The sequence below is a fragment of the Lithobates pipiens genome, unplaced genomic scaffold (assembly GCF_037356315.1).
Source record: "Lithobates pipiens isolate NorthernLeopardFrog02 unplaced genomic scaffold, aLitPip1_a1.2 Scaffold_19, whole genome shotgun sequence".
NCBI classification, from domain to species: Eukaryota; Metazoa; Chordata; class Amphibia; order Anura; family Ranidae; genus Lithobates; species Lithobates pipiens.
This window is the reverse complement of record NW_027507764.1, coordinates 485496890-485519727: the sequence shown is the minus strand read 5'-3', so window position 1 is coordinate 485519727 and position 22838 is coordinate 485496890. Positions and strand designations below refer to the sequence as shown.

The window sequence follows — 22838 nt, the reverse complement described above, 5'->3', positions numbered from 1 at the left end:
CTTAGTCCTCAAGTACCCCCGACAGGACATGCTTTGGGAATTTATCTTAGCTAAAATAGCTGTCCAAAATACCAAGCCATTGACTGCGATTTAAAGCACCTGTGCAAGATGAAGGAAAAACAGCAAACATGGCCTGTTGGGGGTACTTGAGGCCAGGGTTGAGAACCACTGATTTAGAGCACTGAGCTAAAATCTAGCTCATGACCATCCCATTTTTGTTGTGGGCATTTGAGGGAAACCAAGCGAGTGTTAGAACACCTGCTTGTCTTTTTTAGGTTGGACTTTTCTGAAAATTAGCTTCACTTCCTGTCACATAGCCAAACAGGAAGTGAGGGTAAAACCCAACCAATGTGTAAAATAATATCTGCTCTTAGTAAAAAACTAAACAAAAAACAGCACTTGAGTACTATAACCCAGATATTGGGCACTAAGTCAAATGTGAAAATATAAAGTGCAGCGCTAAAAATTTAAAATAATACATAAGTAAGTATAGCATTGGTGTGTATTTACTAAAGGCAAATCCATTCTGCACTACAAGTGCTCCGAGGGGAAGCTCTGCTGATTTTATCATCCAATAATGTAGAAGCAAAAATTCTGTTTTTTATTTTCCTTGTATGTCCCCCTTGGATCTCCTGCGACTGCACTTCTAAGTGTACTTGTAGTGCATAGTGGTTTTGCCTTTAGTAAATAAACCCCAAAGTCCAAGATACCTAATAATTTGGAGAGTACACAGCAAAGTGCTAAAGTGTAATTTGCCTAATGGGTAAACTATTTAGATTGACCTTTGTGCCCCCAAGGAAAGACATTGGTAGGGTTTTACCCTCACTTCCTGTTTGGCTATGTGACAGCAAGTGAATAAATTTGAAGGAGAAACCGGCACAATTGGGGGGTGTCTTCATCCTATCAGGGGTACAGACATCACCAAAAACTGACAAGACTTCAAATTCAGTGGTGGTGCTTCCATAAAGGGTGCAGGAGCGCTGCCCCCCCCCCCCCCTCCTGTCACTCGCTCTCTCACATAGCTTCATATATTGCATGAATCTATCTATAAAGAAAACAAAGAAAAAATCGCGCTACAGACTATAGATACAGGGAAATTTAAATCCTGTGGAATGCTGCAGTTCTATTATATAACCAAAAATTATATATAAAAATATTTCAAACCAAGAAGAACCGCGCTCTCTAAATACACACACTTCCCACGTGATACCAATAATCCAACAAATTGACCATGTTGATAAAATATAAAATATATATATGAAAGTAAAGTGCACAAGTGTTTCAAATGATCATAGTGAACATGATTACCTCTAACCCATAAATACAATTATGAATCACATATAAACTTGCATATTGATAATCCAAAGGCTAAAAATTAAAAAAATGCATAAACAATTGATCAAAAGAAGTCCTCCTTAATAACTGAGTATATCCTCATAATATTAATTGACTTGTGAAGTCAATTGTAGACAAATAAAACACCACGTGTTGGTTATAGTGTACAAAAGTTCTGATTCCTTGCTTCATAAACCGTGAGGTATGGCGTAGTGTACCACCACCAAATATCAAGATTGGCTCCTTACCAGATGTCAGAAAATTATTCGTACATCAAAGGATCAGATCATGCTACACATGCTCCTCAGTCCTCCAGAACTCCACCCTCTTCCGAGATCATGGTAAAAAAAGGCTTCCCATATGAACCGATTCCCAAATTCACCATAGAAAGGAGAAAAAGGCGCTTCAATAGTGTAAAATTGCTTATTTAATAAAAAATTCAAACTAAAAAGGCACACTTACAATAAAGCAGTGAGATATGGCGTAAACAAGTGGAAAGCGTCGGCCGTACGCTGATCTCCACGGGTCTCTCCTTCTCCAACTGATACGATTTTTCTGGGCAATAAACAGCATGTCACACCGCCCAACGCGTTTTGTGATACTTCACATCGTCTCGGGGCCATATTGCCTCTCTTTATATAATAACTATTAATCCAAGCCTACTCCTCCATAGACTGACCGGATCCCGTTCGTATTTCCGCAACGGAAGTGACGCTATTGCGCATCCTCCCGCATACCCAATCACCATATTGCCAAAGTTAAATGGCCAATAGTGTCTGGTTAGCCATAATTCGTGTGCAAGGACCAAGCCTCATTCTCATTATCACAGCGGAAACAACCCGATGTGACGTCAGAGGCGGAAATCGTACCCAAATGTGACCCCGTCAACACAGTTGGCTACAGTGAGTTCTGGCCCCACAACCATTCAATGGTACTGACCTAATAACCATGAATGAGGACCAAGCCTCACTCTCAAAAGTTATTTGCTAAAGAGCCCACTGGGGACCACGCCTCGCTTTCGTATGCATGGTAGGGACATGACACAATTATAATACCAACCCATCGCCCCTCCCAACGGCGCCTCCTCCATCCTCCCGCCCCTCTCAACCCGCACAGCAAAAAGGCACTGCCTGAAAGGGAAAGAATTGGCGAGGAGTCGCCTCAAATATATTACTGCAATTTAATGAGCAAAGTATAATATCAACGGAGGAGGAAGCTCAGACACATATCCTATCCATAGTTCATAACACTTACAACAAAAACAGGTGTCATTAAGACAAATAACATACAATTCCTAATATCAAATTAATCATATCAGCACTCATGATTATAAAAATAAAATCAAAGGAATACAATGAAAATAAAATAAAATACTTATTCAAAAGTTAGAATTAAAATGCCCAAAATCGAACCAAACCCCAAACCTCCAGATTAAATCTAGAGTTCAAAGGTTACTAGAAAGGAATAATAGGAGACAAGGAATTACCCAACATAAAATCCATAGCAGTGGATAAAATCATATCAGATCCCTAAACCACCCCATTACCCAAAACTCTTCTTTCGTCAAAACCCCAAACACTTCAGGCGTTATTGATGAAAGCGTTGACATCAGTGTCTACGTTCATCCCAAATGGGGTATATGTCTTTAACCTATAAATCCACGACATTTCAAGGCGGGAAATTTCTCTCACTAATGACCCTCCCCTCCAGTGTGTTTTATATTTGTCTATCCCCATATAAAGGGTATTGGAGGGGCCCCTATTGTGAACCTCATCGTAATGTCTGGATACTGGGTGTTTGTCAAACCCCCGTCTGATGTTACCGATGTGTTCATTTAACCACTTCCCGACCAGCGCACGACGATGTACGTCGACAGAATGGCACGGGCAGGCATATTGGCGTACATGTACGTCCAATATTCGTTGCCGCCGTGCCATCGGGAGCGCGCCGCTGGCGGCGCGCTCCCGCGCTGGTCGGGACCCCCGTAAGTCCGGTCGCGGGACCCGCGGACTCGATCGCCGCGGGCATCCCCGCGATCGTCTCACGGAGCGGCCGAATGGAGGAAATGCTGTATAAACAACATTTTTCCATTCTGCCTAGCAACTAGTGACGCTGATCTCTGCTCCATGTGATTGGAGCAGAGATCAGTGTACACTAAATGAAAGCCCAACCCCCCCACAGTTAGTAACACACCCCTAGGAACACTTAACCCCTACACTGCCACCCACTGGTTAACCCTTTCACTGCCAGTGTCATTTACACAGGAATCACTGCATTTATATAGCAGTGATTACTGTATAAATGACAATGGTCCCAAAAATGTGTCAAAAATGTCCGATGGGTCCCCCACAATGTCGCAGTCACAATAAAAATCGCAGATCGCCGCCATTACTAGTAAAATAAAAAATAATAAAAAATTATTAATAAAAATGCTATAAAACTATCCCTATTTTGTAAACACTATAACTTTTGCGCAAACCAATCAATAATCTCTTATTGCGATTTTTTTTACCAAAAATATGTAGAAGAATAGGTATCAGCCTAAACTGAGGGAAAAAAATTTTTTTTATATATTTTTGGGGGATATTTATTATTACAAAAAGTAAAAAATAATGCGTTTTTTTCAAAATTATCGCTCTATTTTTGTTTATAGCGCAAAAAATAAAAACCGCAGGGGTGATCAAATACCACCAAAAGAAAGCTCTATTTGTGGGAAAAAAAGGACGTTAATTTTGTTTGGGAGCCACGTCGCACGACCGCGCAATTGTCAGTTAAAGCGACGCAGTGCCGAATCGCAAAAAGTGGTCTGGTCTTTGACCAGCAAATTGGTCCGGTCTGAAAGTGGTTAATCTGACCTTCAAGGCCCTCTTGGTCCTCCCCACGTATTGAAGACCACAGGGACATTGAATAAGGTAAACTACCGTCTCTGAAGAAGACGTAATAAACAGTTCTACTTCAAATGTCCTCTGTGTGCTTGTGGAAGAGAAACGACAAATCTTAGAATTTTTATTGATGTTCAACGAACACACTTGACAGTTTCTGCATCTAAAGAAACCTGTGAGATTCTGAAAAAAACACCTACTTTTTGGGGGGGGATCCTGTACACTAGAGGCAACCCTATTCCCCAATGAAGGAGCTCCCCTAAAGATAACTCTGGAGTTTTCGGGTAAAATTGTCCCCAAAACTTGATCACTGGTCAAGAGGTGCCAGTGTCTCATGATTAAGTTCTTAATGTTCCGGTGTTGCACAGAAAAAGTAGTGATAAAAGGCAATACCACCTGGTTCCTCCCCTATTCGTATCCCTTTCTGCCAACAGGAGTGACCTATCCTTATCTCTAGCAGTATTTACTGCCTCAGCTAGGGTCCCTAGCTTGGATTAATAGTTATTATATAAAGAGAGGCAATATGGCGTGTCACCCGTGCCCCGAGACGACGTGAAGTATCACCAAACGCGTCAGGCAGTGTGACATGCTGTTTATTGCCTAGAAAAATCGTATCAGTTGGAGAAGGAGAGACCTGTGGAGATCAGCGTACGGCCGACGCTTTCCACTTGTTTACGCCATATCTCACTGCTTTATTGTAAGTGTGCCTTTTTAGTTTGAATTTTTAATAAATAAGCAATTTTACACTATTGGAGCGCCTTTTTCTCCTTTCTATGGTGAATTTGGGAATCGGTTCATATGGGAAGCCTTTTTTTACCATGATCTCAGAAGAGGGTGGAGTTCTGGAGGACTGAGGAGCATGTGTAGCATGATCTGATCCTTTGATGTACGAATAATTTTCTGACATCTGGTAAGGAGCCAATCTTGATATTTGGTGGTGGTACACTACGTCATACCTCACGGTTTATGAAGCAAGGTATCAGAACTTTTGGACACTATAACCAACACGTGGTGTTTTATTTGTCTACAATTGACTTCACAAGTCAGATTTGTTTTGAGGACTAATATATGAGGATATACTCAGTTATTAAGGAGGACTTCTTTTGATCAATTGTTTATGCATTTTTTTAATTTTTAGCCTTTGGATTATCAATATGCAAGTTTATATGTGATTCATAATTGTATTTATGGGTTAGTGGTAATCATGTTCACTATGATCATTTAAAACACTTGTGCACTTTACTTTCATATATATATTTTTTATATTTTATCAACACGGTCAATTTGTTGGATTATTGGTATCACGTGGGAAGTGTGTGTATTTAGAGAGCGCGGTTCTTCTTGGTTTGAAATGAATCTATCTATGGTCGCCGCTGCTGCCCCCTATTCAGGTGCCCGGCCCCTCGTCTGAGCATCAGGAATATGAATTACAGTGGCGGGGTATCTTTGGAAGCACCTGATTAGAGCCATAGGCTCTAATAGGCTTCCTGATTGGAGCCATGGGCTCTAATAGGCTCTCAAAAGGGAAACAGCGGGTACACTGCTGTGCGTTCGCTGATTAGTCATTGGTGTGTTAGGAAACTGAATACATTGCTTTCCTAATACTTAACCCGCCTTTCAGCCAATCAGGTTGCTCAGGTCTGGTTACCTGTCACCTGACTGGCTGAAACAACAGGCGCTGCTATTGGACACTTGATGGGAGGAGAGGATGGGAGAAGAAGTGCGGGAGACGCATGAAGGACCTGCTCATCGCCGTCACCCGCTGCCCCACAAGACAGGGTAAGTGCTGCGCAGAAATCGAGTGGGTAGGGGGGCACACTGTCACACTGGCAGCATTGGGCACACTGGCAAACTGACAGCATTGGGCACACTGGCATCATTTGGCACACTGGCAGCATTTGACACAGTGGCAGCATTTGATGGCCACACTGGAAGCGTTTGATGGCACAGTGGCTGCAATTGATGGCATAGTCACTGCATTTAATGTACACAGTCGCAGCATGTGATGGCACAATGGCAGCATTTGATGGGCACAGTGGCAGTGTTTGATGGGCACAGTGGCAGCGTTTAATGGGCACAGTGGCAGTGTTTGATGGGCACAGTGGCTGCAATTCATGGCACAGTGGCTGTGTTTGATGACACAGTGGCAGCGTTTGATGGCAAATTGGCGGTATATGATGGGTTTGTTTTCTATTTTTTTTTTCAGTTTGTTTGCGCCCCACCCCAAAAATTTTTTAGCACCAGCCACCACTGTTCAAATCCCTCTGCACTCTATTCCCAAGCAAAAATAAGAAAGGATTTCATTTATTTTAACTTTGCAAAGACACATTCTTAAGTTCAAATGTGATACATGTCAATGGCCCCTGATGACGCCACATCTGACGAAACGATCTCCCCCACACATTTGTGGACTTTTTAACTTGTAAGGAATTATTTTTTATTCATTTTGTATTGGGGGACTCGTTTTTGAGTCAGAATACTTGTATGCAGGACTGCAATACTTACCAATATAAATACTTTAAAGAGACAATACTGCATCATTGGAGTTTTTTGTTTCTTTGCATACCTGCACTTCCTGGGATTGGGGATATCTGATCTGGTCTGACCTTCGCCCGATGTATGTGAAGGCTTCTGGTGGGAGACGCTCAGGACATCTGGACATCCTTCCATGGGATCTCTGATCCAACAAGAGCTTTGTGACCCCCCTGAATAAGGGTGGTTTCTGCCTTTCTGGTAAGCCTTTTATTTCACTGTGGTGATGGGTATCACGTGGTCAAATATTTGATCCAGTCTCCATATCTTACATGGGATCTTTTTCATCCAATTACACCTGCTAATGAACTTTCTCACATTTTTACTGCTGAAGGACTTATTATTTTGCACTTTATATGCCATTGCACTTTATAATATAATGTGTGTATGTTTGTATTATGCTGGTCACATATGTAATTATTATTGTATATCAGTTACAGCTACTTTTGCATTTGCACTTTATAGTTATTACATGCTATACTAACTTATGTAATATTTACAATTTTTAGCGCTGCACTTTACAACGCCTAATGGGATGTGTAGTTCCTCAACAGCTGGGAGTTATAGTTTGAACATTCCTGATCATTCTAGCATGTCCTGAATTTTTTTTTTTTCATGTGCCTTGTTTAATGCCCAAGAAATATCATTTGGAAAATACAAGTGGGTCATGGCACATCTACATTACAAATTTGGCACTTAAGGTGGTCATGCACTATGCAATCTGATTGGTCAATCTCTGTACAACTCAATTCAATTCATCTTAATTCAAATTATAGGAAATCAAACAGGCTCTTGCACTAAATCAAATTTAGGCTGCTTTCACACTGGGGCGGTATTCAGGCGTTACAGCGCTAAAAATAGCGCCTGTGTAGCGCCTGAAAAAAACCGGCCCCTTTCACTCCAGTGTGAAAGCCGGAGGGCTTTCACACTGGAGCGATGCGCTGGCAGGACAGTGAAAAAAGTCCTGCTAGCCGCATCTTTGCAGCGGTGAAGGAGCGGTGTATTCACCGCTCCTAAACCGCTCCTACCCATTGAAATCAATGGGACACCGCGGCAATACCGCCGGCAAAGCGCCGCTGCAGCGGCGCTTTGCAGGCGGGTTTAACCCTTTTTCGGCCGCTAGCGGGGGTTAAAACCACCCGCAGACCGCCGCTAAAACGATGGTAAAGCGCCGCTAAAAATAGCGGCACTTTACCGCCGACGCCGCTCCCGCCCCAGTGTGAAAGCAGCCTTATTGAGGATCTAATTGATTGCAGTGTATGATCACCTTTAAAGATCAAGATCTGAAAATATGAATTTACTGGGTTTAGAAACACTTCTCTGTTCTTTGTACTGTATTGAAAGATATGTTAGAAGTAATAGGAATGAGATTAGCATCAAAGGGGTTAATTAACTGAGAACACCTACTAATTGCCTAACAAGACACATCCAATTAGATGAAATTAACCAACTGTATTGGCCGTACTTTATTATCGCTATTTGTGCTTCAACGTGCGCAGGTTCGCACTTTCATTTAAAGATTTTTCCAGCGCACCAATTAACCACTTCTGCCCCGGAAGATTTTACCCCCTTAATGACCAGAGTATTTTTTGCGATACGGCACTGAGGTGCTTTAACTTACAACTGCACGGTCGTGCGGCGCTGTACTCAAACAAAATTGTCATCCTTTTTTCCCACAAATAGAGCTTTTGTTTTGGTGGTAAATAGAGCTTTCTTATGGTGGTATTTAATCACCTCTGTGGTTTTTATTTTTTGCACTATAAACAAAAAAAGACCGTCAATTTTGAAAAAAATGCATTATTTTTTACTTTTTGCTCTAATAAATATCCCCCGAAAATATATAAAAAAAACTGATTTCCTCCTCAGTTTAGGACAATATGTATTCTTCTACATATTTTTGGTAAAAAAAAAGTCACAATAAGTATATACTGATTAGTTTGCGCAAAATTTATAGCGTCTACAAAATAGGGGATAGATTTATGGCATTTTTATTATTAGTTTTTTTTTATTAGTAATGGCGGTGATCTGCGATTTTTATCGGGACTGCGACATTAAAATTATAGGCTGATCATTTATTTGTCAGTGGGCAAACGTACAGAATCACCAGGGGATCAAATATTTTTTCCCTTACTGTATGGTAGTCCAGGAATGTGTGAATGTTTTCTGTTAAAAATACACTTAACTGGTATTCTTAATCCCCAAAATAGTGGAGACGAGTTAAAACTTGAATCAAAACAATTACAACTATCATTTTCAACTTGTAAATGTTATATACTTGAGTACCTTGAAAATATGTAATGCCATGCCCTTAAATGCATTTGACTGCAATGATCAGCAATAGCTAAGTAAACACAAAAGGAGTGTATGTGCTTTGTATCAGCATATACAGCATGCAGAGGATACGTCAGTTCTAACGGGTGGTGTTCAGTTTCATCCAATAGGAATGCATCTTTAGCTTTATGAATGATATGCTAATACTTAAAAACTTGGTAAAACGTTTCAGTTTAATATAGATCTTTCTTGAGTTGCCAAGCCGATCTAAGGTTTACTACATCAACTCTCCATCATCACAATGAATATGTCTGCTGGAGAGAAGACTGCTTTGCTTTCCATGTGGGACAAGATTTCCCCTCAGGCCGATGATCTCGGTGCTAAGGTTTTAAACAGGTAAGGTTCTTTTATTCTTGTTTTTGCTTTTGTTTTAAATAGATGATTACAGTGTTCATTTTTTTTTAACTGGATAAATAATTTACCAGCACAGGAATTATTTGGATAATGTACTAAGTTTAAAAACAACTACTCATTACATGGGAGAAGTCATTCTAGTTCTATGATCCATGTGTATAGCCCTTTTAACCACCTCAATACAGTGCACTTACACCCCCTTCCTGACCAGACCATTTTTCAGCTTTCAGCGCTCTCACAGTTTGAATGACAATTACTCAGTCATGAAACACTGTACCCATATGAAACTTGCGTCCTTTTTTCCACACAAATAGAGCTTTCTTTTAGTGGTATTTAAATCACTAGTGGGTTTTTTATTTTTGTGGTATAAATAAAATAAAATGTAAATTTTGTGAAAAAAATGCCTTTTTGATAATTAGTCATTTTTCTTCATAAATTTTGGCCAAAAAGTGCTACATATCTTTGGTAAAAATAACCCACATTAGTGTATATTATTTGGTCTTTGTGAAAGTTATAGAATCTACAAACTATGGTGCCAATCACTGAAAATTGATCACATCTGATCAGGCCTTCAGTACATCAGGTGTATCTCATTTCTTGAGACACTAACAAGTCAGGAAAGTACAAATACCCCCCAAATGACCCCTTTTTACAAAGTAGACATTCCAAGGTATTAAGTAAGTAGCATGGTGAGTTTTTTAAGTTGTCGCTTTTTCCCACAATTATTTGCAAAATGAAGATTTTTTTTTTTTTTTTTTTTTACAAAATTGTCATATTATCAGGTTATTTCACACACAGCATATGCATACATCAAATTACACCCCAAAATACATTCTGCTACTCTTCCTGAGTATGGCGTTACCACATGTGTGAGACTTTTACACAGCCTGGCCACATACAGAGCACCAACATTGATGCAGTACCTTCAGATGTTCTACGAGCAAAAATGACACATCTCATTTCACAGCCACCTATTACACTTTTGAAGGCCCTGGAGTACCAGGACAATGGAATTACCTACAAAATGACCCCATTTTGGAAAGCAAACACCCCAACGTATATTCTATGTGGCATGCGCTGCAAATAGGTACTCGGGTACTCTGATGGGCTGCAGATAGGTACTCTGGTACTCTGATGGGCTGGTGACAGGTACTTGAGTACTCTGATGGCCTGGTGACAGGTACTTGGGTACTCTGATGGCCTGGTGACAGGTACTTGGGTACTTTGATGGCCTGGTTACAGGTACTTGGGTACTCTGATGGCCTGGTGACAGGTTCTCTGATGGCCTGGTGACTGGTATCAGATGGACCGGGACAGGTACTTGGGTACTCAGATAGACCGGGACAAGCACTCGGGTACTCAGATGGGCTGTGACAGGTACTCGGGTACTCTGATGGGCTGTGACAGGTACTCGGGTACTCGGATGGACTGTGACAGGTACTCGGGTACTCGGATGGGTTGTGACAGGTACTTGGGTACTCTGATGGACTGTGACAGGTACTCGGGTACTCTGATGGACTGTGACAGGTACTCTGATGGACTGTGAGTGACATGTACTATGGGGGTGGTGACAGGTCCTCTTTATTGGGGGGGCAATCAGTGTGATTGGTGTACACTGTAAGCGGTAACGAGATCTTACCGCAATCTCCTCCTCTCACACGATTGGAGGAGGAGAAACCGGTAACATCTCGTTACCACGGATTGTTTACATTTTAGTGATCGGCCAATGGCTGTTTACCAGCGTCGGTGACGAGCAGTGTTCCCGGGGATGCGCGCATGCGCTGTGCACAGTGGGGGTGTGACCCTCCGTGATCATGTGGTAAACAGCCATGCACAATGGCTGTTCACCCCCTTTGGTGGCGAGCGGTGTCTCCGTGACACGTCGCCACCGAAGAGGCTGCCCTCATATGACGCTCACCCACCACAATAGGTCCGCCGTCTGGCCGTCATTTGACAACCGGCGGTCGTAAAGTAGTTAAAAAGTTAAGACAGTATTGACAGAATTTATAACCAGTCCCCACTCTGTTCTATCAAGAGATGGTTTGGGGACTGTGGAAGAAGGGGAGTATCAAAGAAAATAGGATCAAACAAACTTTTTACACATTGCAGAGGATTAACCCCTTAGGGTCCACAATGAGTATAACAAGCATGTTTACTGCATATACAGACTGATCATACTGTTGTGGGTGTTAGTAATTATTGACTGCTACTACTGATATTTTATGCATCATACATTACGTAGTTTTCGGTTGAAAACAGTATCCATTAACCACTTAAGGACCGCCTCACGCCAATGTATGTTGGCAGAATGGCATGGCTGGGCACAAGCACGTACCCGTACGTTGCTTTTTAAGTGCCCAGCCATGGCATGAGCTCCGTGACCATGGCCGCGGGACCAGCGGACCCGATCGCCAATTGTGTTTAGTGATCGGGTCACAGAGCTGAAGAACGAGGAGAGGTCTGTGTAAACAAACCTCTCCCCGTTCTTCCTACTGAGCCTGTCATCGATCGTCTCTTTCCTTTTATAGGGAAGAGACGATCGGTGACATCACATGCCAGGCCACGCCCCCTACAATAAAAAAACACATAACGTCATACATAACACCTACACTGCCCCCTAGTGGTTAACTCCTTCATTGCCAGGGTCATTTACACAGGAATCAGTGCATTTAAATAGCACTGATTGCTGTATAAATAACAATGGTCCCAAAAATGTGTAAAAAATGTCCGATGTGTCCGCCATATGTCGCAGTCACAATAAAAATCGCTGATCACCACCATTACTAGTAAAAGAAAATGTTAATAAAAATGCTATAAAACTATCTCCAATTTTGTAAACGCTATAACTTTTGCACAAGCCAATCAATAATTGCTAATTATGATTTTTTTTTACCAAAAATATGTAGAAGAATACGTATCGGCCTAAACTGAGGAAAAAAAAAATATTTTTTTATATATTTTTGGGGGATAATATAGTAAAAAGTAAAAAATATAGTATTTTTTCTAAATTGCCGCTCTATTTTTGTTTATAGCGCAAAAAATAAAAAACACAGAAGTGATCAAATACCACCAAAAGAAAGCTCTATTTATGGGAAAAAAAGGACACCAATTTTGTTTGGGAGCCACGTCGCACGACCGCGCAATTGTCAGTTAGAGTGACGCAGTGCCGAATCGCAAAAAGGAGCTTGGTCTTTTGGCTGCAAATTGGTCCGGGGCTTAAGTGGTTAAATGAAAATTGAGAGAAAGATGTTAGTAATTATTGCCTGCTATTACTGATATTTTATGCATCATACATTACGTAGTATTTGGTTGCAAACAGTATCCATTAAGCTATGAAACAAAGAGATCATTTTGACTCTGGGCAATTACTTGAAGGACAGCCAGGTTCTCTTTCTGCTAGTGGTAACACCAGGAAGGAAAACAAAGTTTGCTTTCCCAGTGAAGATACATAAATATATATATATATTTTGATTTGAAACACGTCATTTTACATATTTGAGTTGTTTTATTTTCTATTAGGTTTTATCTTGAGTCCCCCCAAGCCAAACCTTATTTTGTCCGCTTTAAACTGACCCCTGGCTCTGCTGACCTGAAGACACATGGTGGAAAGATTATGAATGCTTTTGGGAGTGCAGCCCATCACCTGGATGACCTTGCTGGCAACCTGTCCCCCCTCATGGACCTAGGAGTAGATCCAGGAAACATTGGTGTAAGGACTATTGAATAAGATTATACAATAATAAGATAACTTGATTCAGGTGGATATAGTTCATTGGGTATGTGTTTGCAACATAATATGGTATTTCAACTTGGGTGGTCCAGGTAAGAATGCTGTATCAGTTTTGTCTTGTCATGACATAAATATAGAGGCTTTTACTGCTGACCTCTCTAAAATGCTTTCTTCTTACCTCTCAAGATTATTTTCTGCATTAAAATGTTTCAGTAATCTGCAATAAGTATGATTAAACATGATAGCCAGGTAAGGCATGTTAGTATTGTGTCCCCTGATTAGAGAAGAGCACCTTTCGCTAGACTGTTGGCATAACAGTGGAGCTTTCTCTCTTATTTTGCTCTGAAATATGAAGCATAACTGGTTGCTATAAGCAACAATTTGAATTGTGCTTTAGTTGTTATAAATCAGCACAAATATTTCTTTTATTAACCACTTTCAGACCGGACCATTTTGCTGGCTTAATACCAGACCACTTTTTGAGATTCGGCACTGCATCGTTTTAACTGGCAATTGCACGGCCATGCGACGTGGCTCACAGACAAAACTGACATCCTTTTTTTCCCACAAATAGAGCTTTCTTTTGGTGGTATTTGATCATCCCTGTGGTTTTTATTTTTGCGTTATAAACAAAAAAAGAGCAACAATTTTGAAAATAATTCATTATTTTTTACTTTTTGCTATAATAAATATCCCCCAAAAATATATAAAAAAACATTTTTTTTCCTCAGTTTAGGCCGATACGTATTCTTCTACACATTTTTGGTAAAAAAAATCGCAATAAGCGATTATTGATTGGTTTACGTAAAAATTATAGCGTTTACAAAATAGGGGATCGTTTTATGACATTTTTATTAATATTTTTTTTTTTTACTAGTAAAGGCGGCGATTAGCGATTTTTATTGTGACTGCAACATTATGGCGGACACATCGAACATTTTTTACACATTTTTGGGACCATTGTCATTTATACAGCAATCAGTGCTATACAAATGGACTGATTCCTGTGTAAATGACACTGGCAGTGAAAGGGTTAACCAGGGGGTGGCAGTGTAGGGGTTAAGTGTGTCCCAGGGGCGTGTTACTAACTGTGGGGGGCGTGGCTGTGTGTTAGTGAACACTGATCTCTGCTCCAATCACAGGGAGCAGAGATCAGTGTCACTTGCTGCTAGGCAGAATGGGGAGATGCTGTTTACAACGACATCTCCTCGTTCTCCCTCCCAATGAGACAATCGCGGGTATCCCAACCAAACTCACGGGGGTCCCAACCAGCACGCACGTGTGCCGCCGGCAGCGTGGATGCGATGGCAGGGCGGCAATTTCAACTGGACATACCTGTACGCCAGTTTGCCTGCCTGTGCCATTCTGCCGATGTACATCATTGTGCGCCGGTCGGGAACTGGTGAAGCTATGCTACATCAAATTAGATCAGTAATTACTTTACAAAAAAAGTAAACACACAACCTGGGGAAACAAATACTCTTGAACATTACTGTCCTTAATAATAATATAGGTGTGTATAGGTTCACAAAATAATATATCCTCTATTTCTTTTCAGCCACTGTCTCACTCTATGAAGAAGGTCTTGGCTTCTGTTGATTCCACTTCTAAATATTTACTTTCCTTAGACAAATTCCTTGAGCGAGTTGCTATAACCCTTGTAAAAAGAATACGTCAATAATTACAGCAAGAAAAATACCATGCATTGTGGAGTTCTTTGGGCTCATTTCAATCACATCCTAATTTCAATGTTTTTTGAAGAGTACTTGTGTATAATGTCCATAAAATATATACTGTATCTGGTGCATGCTTGAACAAAGCCTTATGTATTTTTTTTATTTCTGCCTTAACTCTTTCATAGTTTTGTTTTTTTACATTGATGGTTTAATATTAAGAAATATTGAATTTGATATTAACAAATATTGAACACAATAACTATAATACATTAACGCTAGGAAATATTACTATATAAAATGTCCAATAAAAGAATTCTGGCAGATCCAGTCCAACAAACAATTGTGTGAATTAATAGTGTATTTTGATCTTCTTGGGCAGCAAGAGAGATGCTTGGAGCTTCCATTAGTCAGCACAAGGGATGTGACAGAGCTTAAAAAGGGGTGACATGAAGCGTATCTCACTGGAGCAATAAAACACTTTATTTAAGATTCCACATAAAACACAGAATACTAATTGCACTCACATGTCCTAAAATCAGACAGATGTCACAATATTCAGTGGAATAGGGTGAATCTGTACACTAGGGGCTAAATGGAAGGGTAATTCCACTCCTTCACTGCTGGATTCTCCCACACTTGTCAGACTCTCCTAACTGTGACCAAGGAAGATGCCACCCACTTCCTCTCCTAGAACAAACGTATCAGTTGTTTGCAATGCTGATGAGTTTTGGGGGGCAGATCCCACTTTCTGAAGTCTGAGGGACACACCACCCTGACTAATCTTATACAAGCAGATACCAATCACTGTGTGTCTGTTAACCCTTTTATTGATTCCACTGGCTACAGTATTTGCAAAACACTATATATCCTTTATCTATTAACCTGGACATTTCTCAAGTAGGCACACAACTATGATTAAAGGCTACTAACAAGACCAGGGAAGGGCTGGCAGCCTTAGGCCTGGGGGGCAAGTCCAGTCAAGTGGCCCATAGAACCGGTGGTGGCAAAATGGTGAATCGGGAAAACAGTCTCTAAGGTTTTTCATGATCGCAAAGGTGGGGGGTGCAGGGAGGACAATGTGGCCCTCCAGGGCCTGTGGGGGACTTGTACTACCATGGCCTCTAGGAACTAGTCCCTGTATGAATCCCTCAGAGCTGAGGACCTGCCCCCTGCCCGCAACTAGACAAACTACAAGTCCCAGCATTAACCCCTGAGATCTAAGGATGTGTCCCCTTAGATCCCACGGGTTCATGCTGTGCCCTGTAGTCCTTCACTAGTTGGGGGGGTGACACATCCTGAGCTCTGAGGGGTTATGCTGAGACCTTTAGTCCTTCACTTTTGGGGTGTTACATCCCAAAAAGTAAAGTACTACAAGTTCCAGCATGAACCCTGGCTGAGATTTAAGGATGTGATCTCCTCCTCTGCTGCTGGCTCATGCTCCCATGACACACGTATGTTCTAATTCATTCACTTCTCCCAACCTCACCTCAGGCAGCTTGATCATAGGGTCTAATATGCTTCAAAATAGGGTGGACTCAGAGCGCAGATCATTGTGCTCAGAGCCCACCCAGGCGTGTTAGAAAAGCAAATTAATATTTGCTTTTCTAACACTGAACTGCCTCTCTGCCAATCAGGAAGAGAGGGTCTGATATCCGTCACCTGATTGGCTGAAAGGACAGGCGCTCCTATTGGATGTCTAGCAGGAGGAAAAGCATGGAGTAAGCATAGAGAACACAGGAGCCACTGCCTGTCCCACAGCTCCCAGCCATCACTCGCTGCCTGACCTGCCACCCAGATGAGGTAAGTGCTGGTCAGACAGCGGGCGAGGTGGGGTGCTGGTTAAATGCTGACGGGGGTAACATTGGCTACATTTGATGGGGCACAGCGAGGCTACATTTGATGGGGCACAGCGAGGCTACATTTGATGGGGCACAGCGAGGCTACATTTGATGGGGCACAGCGAGGCTGCATTTGATGGGGCACAGCGAGGCTACATTTGATGGGGCACAGCGAGGCTGCATTTGATGGGGCACAGCGAGGCTGCATTTGATGGGGCACAGCGAGGCTGCATTTAATAGCAGAGTGAGGCTATTTTTCAGTATTTTTTAGTTTGCACCAGACAGAGAGAGACATCGCTCCAAATTGTCCGCACAGAGAGACCACTCCTCAAGAAAATTGCTTGATTCCTTTATCAACATAGTAAAGCCTTGTACACACCACTATTGTTTTTTTTCTCAATCCAGTGAGTTGAACAAAAAAAAAAAAAAAAAAAGCTCTGGTTGGAGCTGCTGAGCATTAGCAAAAGTGACCTGGGCATTGATCACTTTTCAGTGGAGTGGCAGTGCCTGCTGCAAGTGTGTACAAGCCTTTCATCGCACACTGGTGTGCTGCAGTTTAGCCGCAGTGCTTATGCATACAGTTTTCCTTAGCCGCAGTCCCATAGGCTTATTTTAGGTTGTGCGTTTTTGCTGCAGTTTTTTTATAGCACACCAAAGATGCAGCTGTTTTTGTGCACTTTCAGAAAATGCAGCAAAAATGTGCAAACTAATAGAAGTCTATGGGACATGCAGGAAGACCATGAGATGACCAACACTGCAGCAGACCAGTGTGAGCTCACATTATAGTACATAGGAGCAGGTACTGCACATGCTGCTGAAAGAAACCTCCTTATCTGCAGAGAGAGGGGGGGAGAGGAATTTGGGAGAGAGAGGGGGGAGAGGCCGGTCACAGCTCACTCACTTGGAAGGACTCAGCAGGCAGAAGGCTCGGTTATCAGCTTCCAGAGCTTCCCATACAGAACTTTCCAGATATATTAACCACTTCCTGCAATGTACTGTGGATGGGCGGCCTGCGTGGGCACAGCAACTTACTCATACGTCGGGACTTTCTTCCGGGTTTGCGTGTGCACCCTCGGTGACCCCTACTGTCATTTTCTGCAGGATCAGTTCATCAGTGGGTCCTGGCCAATGGTTTTGCCCATGACCCTGCTGATCGGCTGCAGCAAATAAGAAAACAGCTCCGTGCCTGTGTTAATAAACATAGGCAATGTATCTAGCTGTTTTTTTTTTCTTCTTGGACCCTTTTCGGTCCAGGAAGAGAAGGGAACAACACACTGAGTAAAAGCAGCACACTTTACACTCACACACCTTAGCTTGACATATTTAACCCCTTGATCACTCTCAGTTAACACTTTGATCACCCCTGTCACCCAGCAAGTGACATTAGTACAGTGTCAGTGTACAGTATTATCACTGATCGCTGTATTAGTGTCACTTCAGATAACGTCAGGGTCAGTTAATGTCTCTCCCAGCAAGGGTCAGTTAGTGTTAGATTGCCTGCACACTATCGCACTCATGCTATAAGTCGCTAATCACCACCATTACTAGTATAGAGTCTGTATGAACAGAACTATGCTAGTATCCCCCTTAGTATAATGTCCCCAAAAATGCAGTGTTAGCAGAATCAGCCCCGACACCTGCCAGCACTTTCGTTTAGCCTCCCCTCAACAAACAAGTGCAGTGTCAATAGCTCACTGTCACCTTTGATACATTGATCTGATCGTGTGTACGGGCTTTTAGGTGCACAACCAATTATAAGCAAACTAAAAGGACAAATATATAAACTTATATAGTATTTAAAGGCTAAGTTCATCTTTTTAGAGAGAATTTCACTTTTCATAAAAAATAGAAGCCCTTTTAATGTCTTTTCTGCCCAAGCAATCTCAATGCACTTACCTAGTCCATGGCAGCCTTCAGTTTGCACCTCTTTGTTCAAAAATGGCAAAAAATTGATTCTGCCGCATACACACAGTCAGATTTTCCGACAACAAATGTTCGATGGGAGCTTGTTGTCGGAAATTCCAACTGTATGTAGTCTCCATTAGACATTTTTTGTCGGAATTTAGCCTTATACACACGATCGGACTTTATACAAACTTTCCCATGGATTTTTGTACAAAGGACGTCGGCCATAAACTTGTATTGCATACACACGGCTGGACTTTTTCAACCAACTTTCACCAAATCACATGTTTTTTCTGCTCTTTACAGCCATCTTTGGTCAACTTCTGTATTGTTGTCTGATCTTTTGCATTGGTTCTGAGCATGCTTGTTTGTACTTTGTACAAAAGTCCTATGGTTTTCTGTGCACACGATCAGACTTTGCTCCATCTGACTTTTGTTGCCAGAAAGTTTGTCCGTTCGCACAGTCAACAAAAGTCCAATTAAAAATAGAAAAAGTTTGTCCAATGAAGCGTACACATGGTCAGATTTTGCTCCAAAACAGCTAATTTGCATGTTTGTTGTAAAAAAGTCCAATCATGTGTACGAACCTTTTCCGACAACAAAAATTTGAGAGCTGGTTCTCAAATTTTCCAACAACAAAATCTGTTGTTGGAAATTCCGAGCATGTGTAGACAATTCCGCCGCACAAAATTCCACGCATCCTCTGAATCAAGCAAAAGAGCAGCCTTGGCTATTGAACTTAACTTTACTAGGCACATTGTACGTGTTTCTGACAACATTTGTGCGACCGTGTGTATGCAAGACAAGTTTAAGCCAACAGCCGTCGGAAATAATCACTTCAGCCCCGGAAGAATTTAGTCCCTTCCTAACCAGAGAACTTTTTGCGATTCGACACAGCATCGCTTTAACTGACAATTGAGCGGTCGTGCGACATTGCACCCAAGCAAAATTGACGTCCTTTTTTTCCCACAAATATAGCTTTCTTTTGGTGGTATTTGATCACCTTTGCGGTTTTTATTTTTTGCGCTATAAACAAAAAAAGAGCGACAATTTTGAAAAAAAAGCTAAATTTTTTAGTTTTTGCTATAATAAATATTTTAAAAAAAAAATTCCTCAGTTTAGGCAGATACATATTCTTCTACATATTTTTGGTAAAAAAATCTCAATAAGCGATTATTGATTGGTTTACGCAAAAGTTAAAGCGTTTACAAAATAGGGGATAGTTTTATGGCATTTTTATTAATATTTTTTTTTACTAGTAATGGTGGCGATCAGCGATTTTTATTGTGACTGCAACATTATGGCAGACACAAATCGGACATTTTTGACACATTTTTGGGACCATTGTCATTTATACAGCAATCAGTGCTATACAAATGCAATGATTCCTGTGTAAATGACACTGGAAGTGAAGGGGTTAACCTGTAGGTGTCAGTGTAGGGGTGTCCTGGGGCGTGTTTCTAACTGTGGGGGGGAGGGGCTGTGTGTGACACGTTACTGATCTCTGCTCCGTTCACAAGGAACAGAGATCAGTGACACTGTCACTAGGCAGAACGGGGAGATGCTGTTTACATTAGCATCTCCCCGTTCTCCCTCCCTGTATCCCCGCGGCGATCGAGTCCGCGGGACCCGCTACCTGACACACGGAGCTTGCCAATGGTGCACGCACGAGCAGGCTGCCTCCTAAAGGGCCATGTACAGGTACGTTAGTTTGCTGTACGAGCCCTTCTGCCACAGTATATCTTCGTGAGGCGGTCGGCAAGCAGGTAAATCCCATAAAGCCCAGGATTTCATTGTCGGAATGTCCGATCGTGTGTACGTGGCATAAGGCTATCACTCCCTGTAACATCTTATGACCATCCAGGAAACTTCACATCCAATTATTTACTTTCTTTTTTTTATTTCAACAAATTTTTACTTCTTCCTTTAGGTGGTCAAACACTGGACAATCTGTATGTACAATCTCCTTTAGATCTTACATCAACTATATACTGCAAGGGTCTGCCTGATACAAATTGACTAGATTGTTCCAGTGGGTAACATAGTTTTGGTAAATCCACAGGAAAGCATGCAGAAATTGTACAAACAGATTGCATTGCATATGAACAGCTTTATACAAAACATAAGAGGGAGTGGGGGGAGACACTTGGCTGTCATTGTTCTTGTAATCCCGCTTCAGCTCAGGAAGAGGGAGGGTGTTGTGGTTTGTTTTTTGCATGTTTTTCTGAGCTTGTTGTACCTTTGCTTCCAAGTTTGGGGTGCCATTAAGAATTAATGGCACCAAAAGCGTGACTAGTTTATTTTATGTGTATAACTATGTACAATCTGATTGTATAATCTCTATACAATCTCCTTTATCTCTACCAAAACTATATAATAGTTGGACACACCCATCTATCCAATTACTCTGTATCCAATACAGCGCTACATTAAAGTTGATAGTAGATCTAAAAGAGATTGTACAATCAGATTGTATAGTGTATGGTGAGCTTTACAGACTTTCAGTCAGCACACTTCTCCTCTTTTCTACACTACAGCTTTACTCCACATAGCCTGTTATGTGATTGCTTAGCAACTTCTCCTGCTGCAGTGTGTGATCTATGCAGGAACGAACGATCTATGCAGGAACTAGAAGATGTACAAAACAATAAATCAACAGAGTAGGATATTGGCTGTGTACTGTATTTAGGGAGAATGGTGCTCAATGACAATGACTGCATTAGGGAAGCATGGAACTACAGAGGTGGGCCTGTGCAATCTCCTGGAGGGGGAGGGCAGGTGCAGGGTATATCTTAATGAGGTCAGCTGCTGAAAAACATCCTCACTCTAGTGTCCTGCAGGATAGATACCAGGAAGTCATGAAATAGTTTTCTATAGAAGAAATTTAAGGATGAGGTGATACCTGCCCTAGAACATAGGGACAGCTTTTTCTTTTCTGCAACAGAGGTACATTAATGGTATATTGGTACATAGGGTAGCTGTACGTTAAAAAAAAGCACAGGAAAAAGGTACTTAGATGTTTGTTTGTTTTTAATTAAAATTATTGCAGTGCCATCATTCATCTCCTGATAAGACAGAGCCTTTGAAGTCTTTCTGCAGATGATCAGTTTGTTGTGTATTGCTAAAGAGTTTTTTATTTTTTCTTGGGGGCGGGGGGGGGGGGGGGTGCTTGTGATCAGCACAGGGCCAATCAGCACTGTCCAGAGGAACAGGGATCCTGCAGCCTTATATGAAAGTCAGAGTAGAATAGAAACTCCTCCTCCAAGCTTTAACCAGACAATGATAGAAGTCACAAGACTGCTATATACTGCTGATGAGAAAATGAATTTAGCAGTTTAGATTTCCTAAAATAATTGCATTTCCATGTTCTGTGTACTGTGGGAGACCAGATATAGTGAATGCAGGGTCCTGGGTTTAGTAACACTTGATGTCCTCTGAGGATTAATTAATTGACTTTCTCACTCTCCTTTACACTTTCTGATACATACAAATCACAGATAACACGTACAATTGTTCTTTTACATATTGATATTCACAAACACATCCAGGAATAAAATGGAAAACTGCTCTACGGTAGCACTGTGAAGTACAGTAGACACTTGTTCTGAACCAAGAGCCACATAAGAAATTATGACTCAAACATAGAAGTCTTTGCTTGCTAGACATTGCTTGAATAATCTTTATTTTAGTAAATGCCTAACCCTTTGGCTGCCAAAACAGTTTTTGCATTTTATGCACACATGTCTAAAATTTTATTTTAGACCTGCTGATTACATTACATTATATATTTTCTGAAAGCAGACATCCTAGAGCATAAAATGGTTGTAGTTGCAATATTTTATGTTACACGATAATAGCAAAGTGGTTTAGAAAATGCAACATTTCTGTAAAAATACACTTAGTATACACTTACACAAGTTAATTTTAAGGCAAGCATAATATATTACCCAATTTTTTGATAAAATATAAAAGATGAGGTTGTGGCGAGTAACCAGATACCCAACATGTCAAATCCTAATATTGCGTGCAACAAACTTTTCCACTCTAAATTTTCCATAGGTGAGGATTTAAAAGCCCCTACAGGTCATAAATTTAAAGCTACCTGGGAACTCTGATGCTACAATTATTGCTCTCATTCCAGTGTGTGTGGCAGTATGTAACATGTGTATCACATCATCAAACATTTTTGTGCGCAGGAGCCCCCAACGTGCCTGTTTATGTTTGCGCATGAGTGCGTGTATGTGAGAATGGGGGG

At 41.3% G+C, this 22838-nt stretch overlaps 2 protein-coding genes across 4 annotated transcripts in view; one reads left to right on the top strand and one right to left on the bottom strand.

Moving 5' to 3' along the window:
* The window catches only part of RALYL (RALY RNA binding protein like), a 1540715-nt gene that overhangs the window by 1163520 nt on the left and 354357 nt on the right, over positions 1–22838 (bottom strand). The window lies entirely within an intron of this gene.
* Positions 6224–15157, top strand: LOC143998366 (hemoglobin subunit alpha-3-like). Its single transcript, XM_077493960.1, has 4 exons — positions 6224–6950; positions 9263–9416; positions 12954–13143; positions 14723–15157. Exons 2-4 carry the CDS (start codon positions 9322–9324, stop codon positions 14843–14845), a joined length of 408 nt encoding a protein of 135 aa, XP_077350086.1. The 5' UTR covers positions 6224–6950; positions 9263–9321; the 3' UTR covers positions 14846–15157.

Coding starts and splice junctions, on each gene's coding strand:
- LOC143998366 (XM_077493960.1), top strand. CDS start 9,322: ATGAATATGTCTGCTGGAGAGAAGACTGCTTTGCTTTCCATGTGGGAC. Junction 9,417..12,953: donor GGTGCTAAGGTTTTAAACAG/GTAAGGTTCTTT, acceptor ATTTTCTATTAG/GTTTTATCTTGAGTCCCCCC. Junction 13,144..14,722: donor TAGATCCAGGAAACATTGGT/GTAAGGACTATT, acceptor ATTTCTTTTCAG/CCACTGTCTCACTCTATGAA.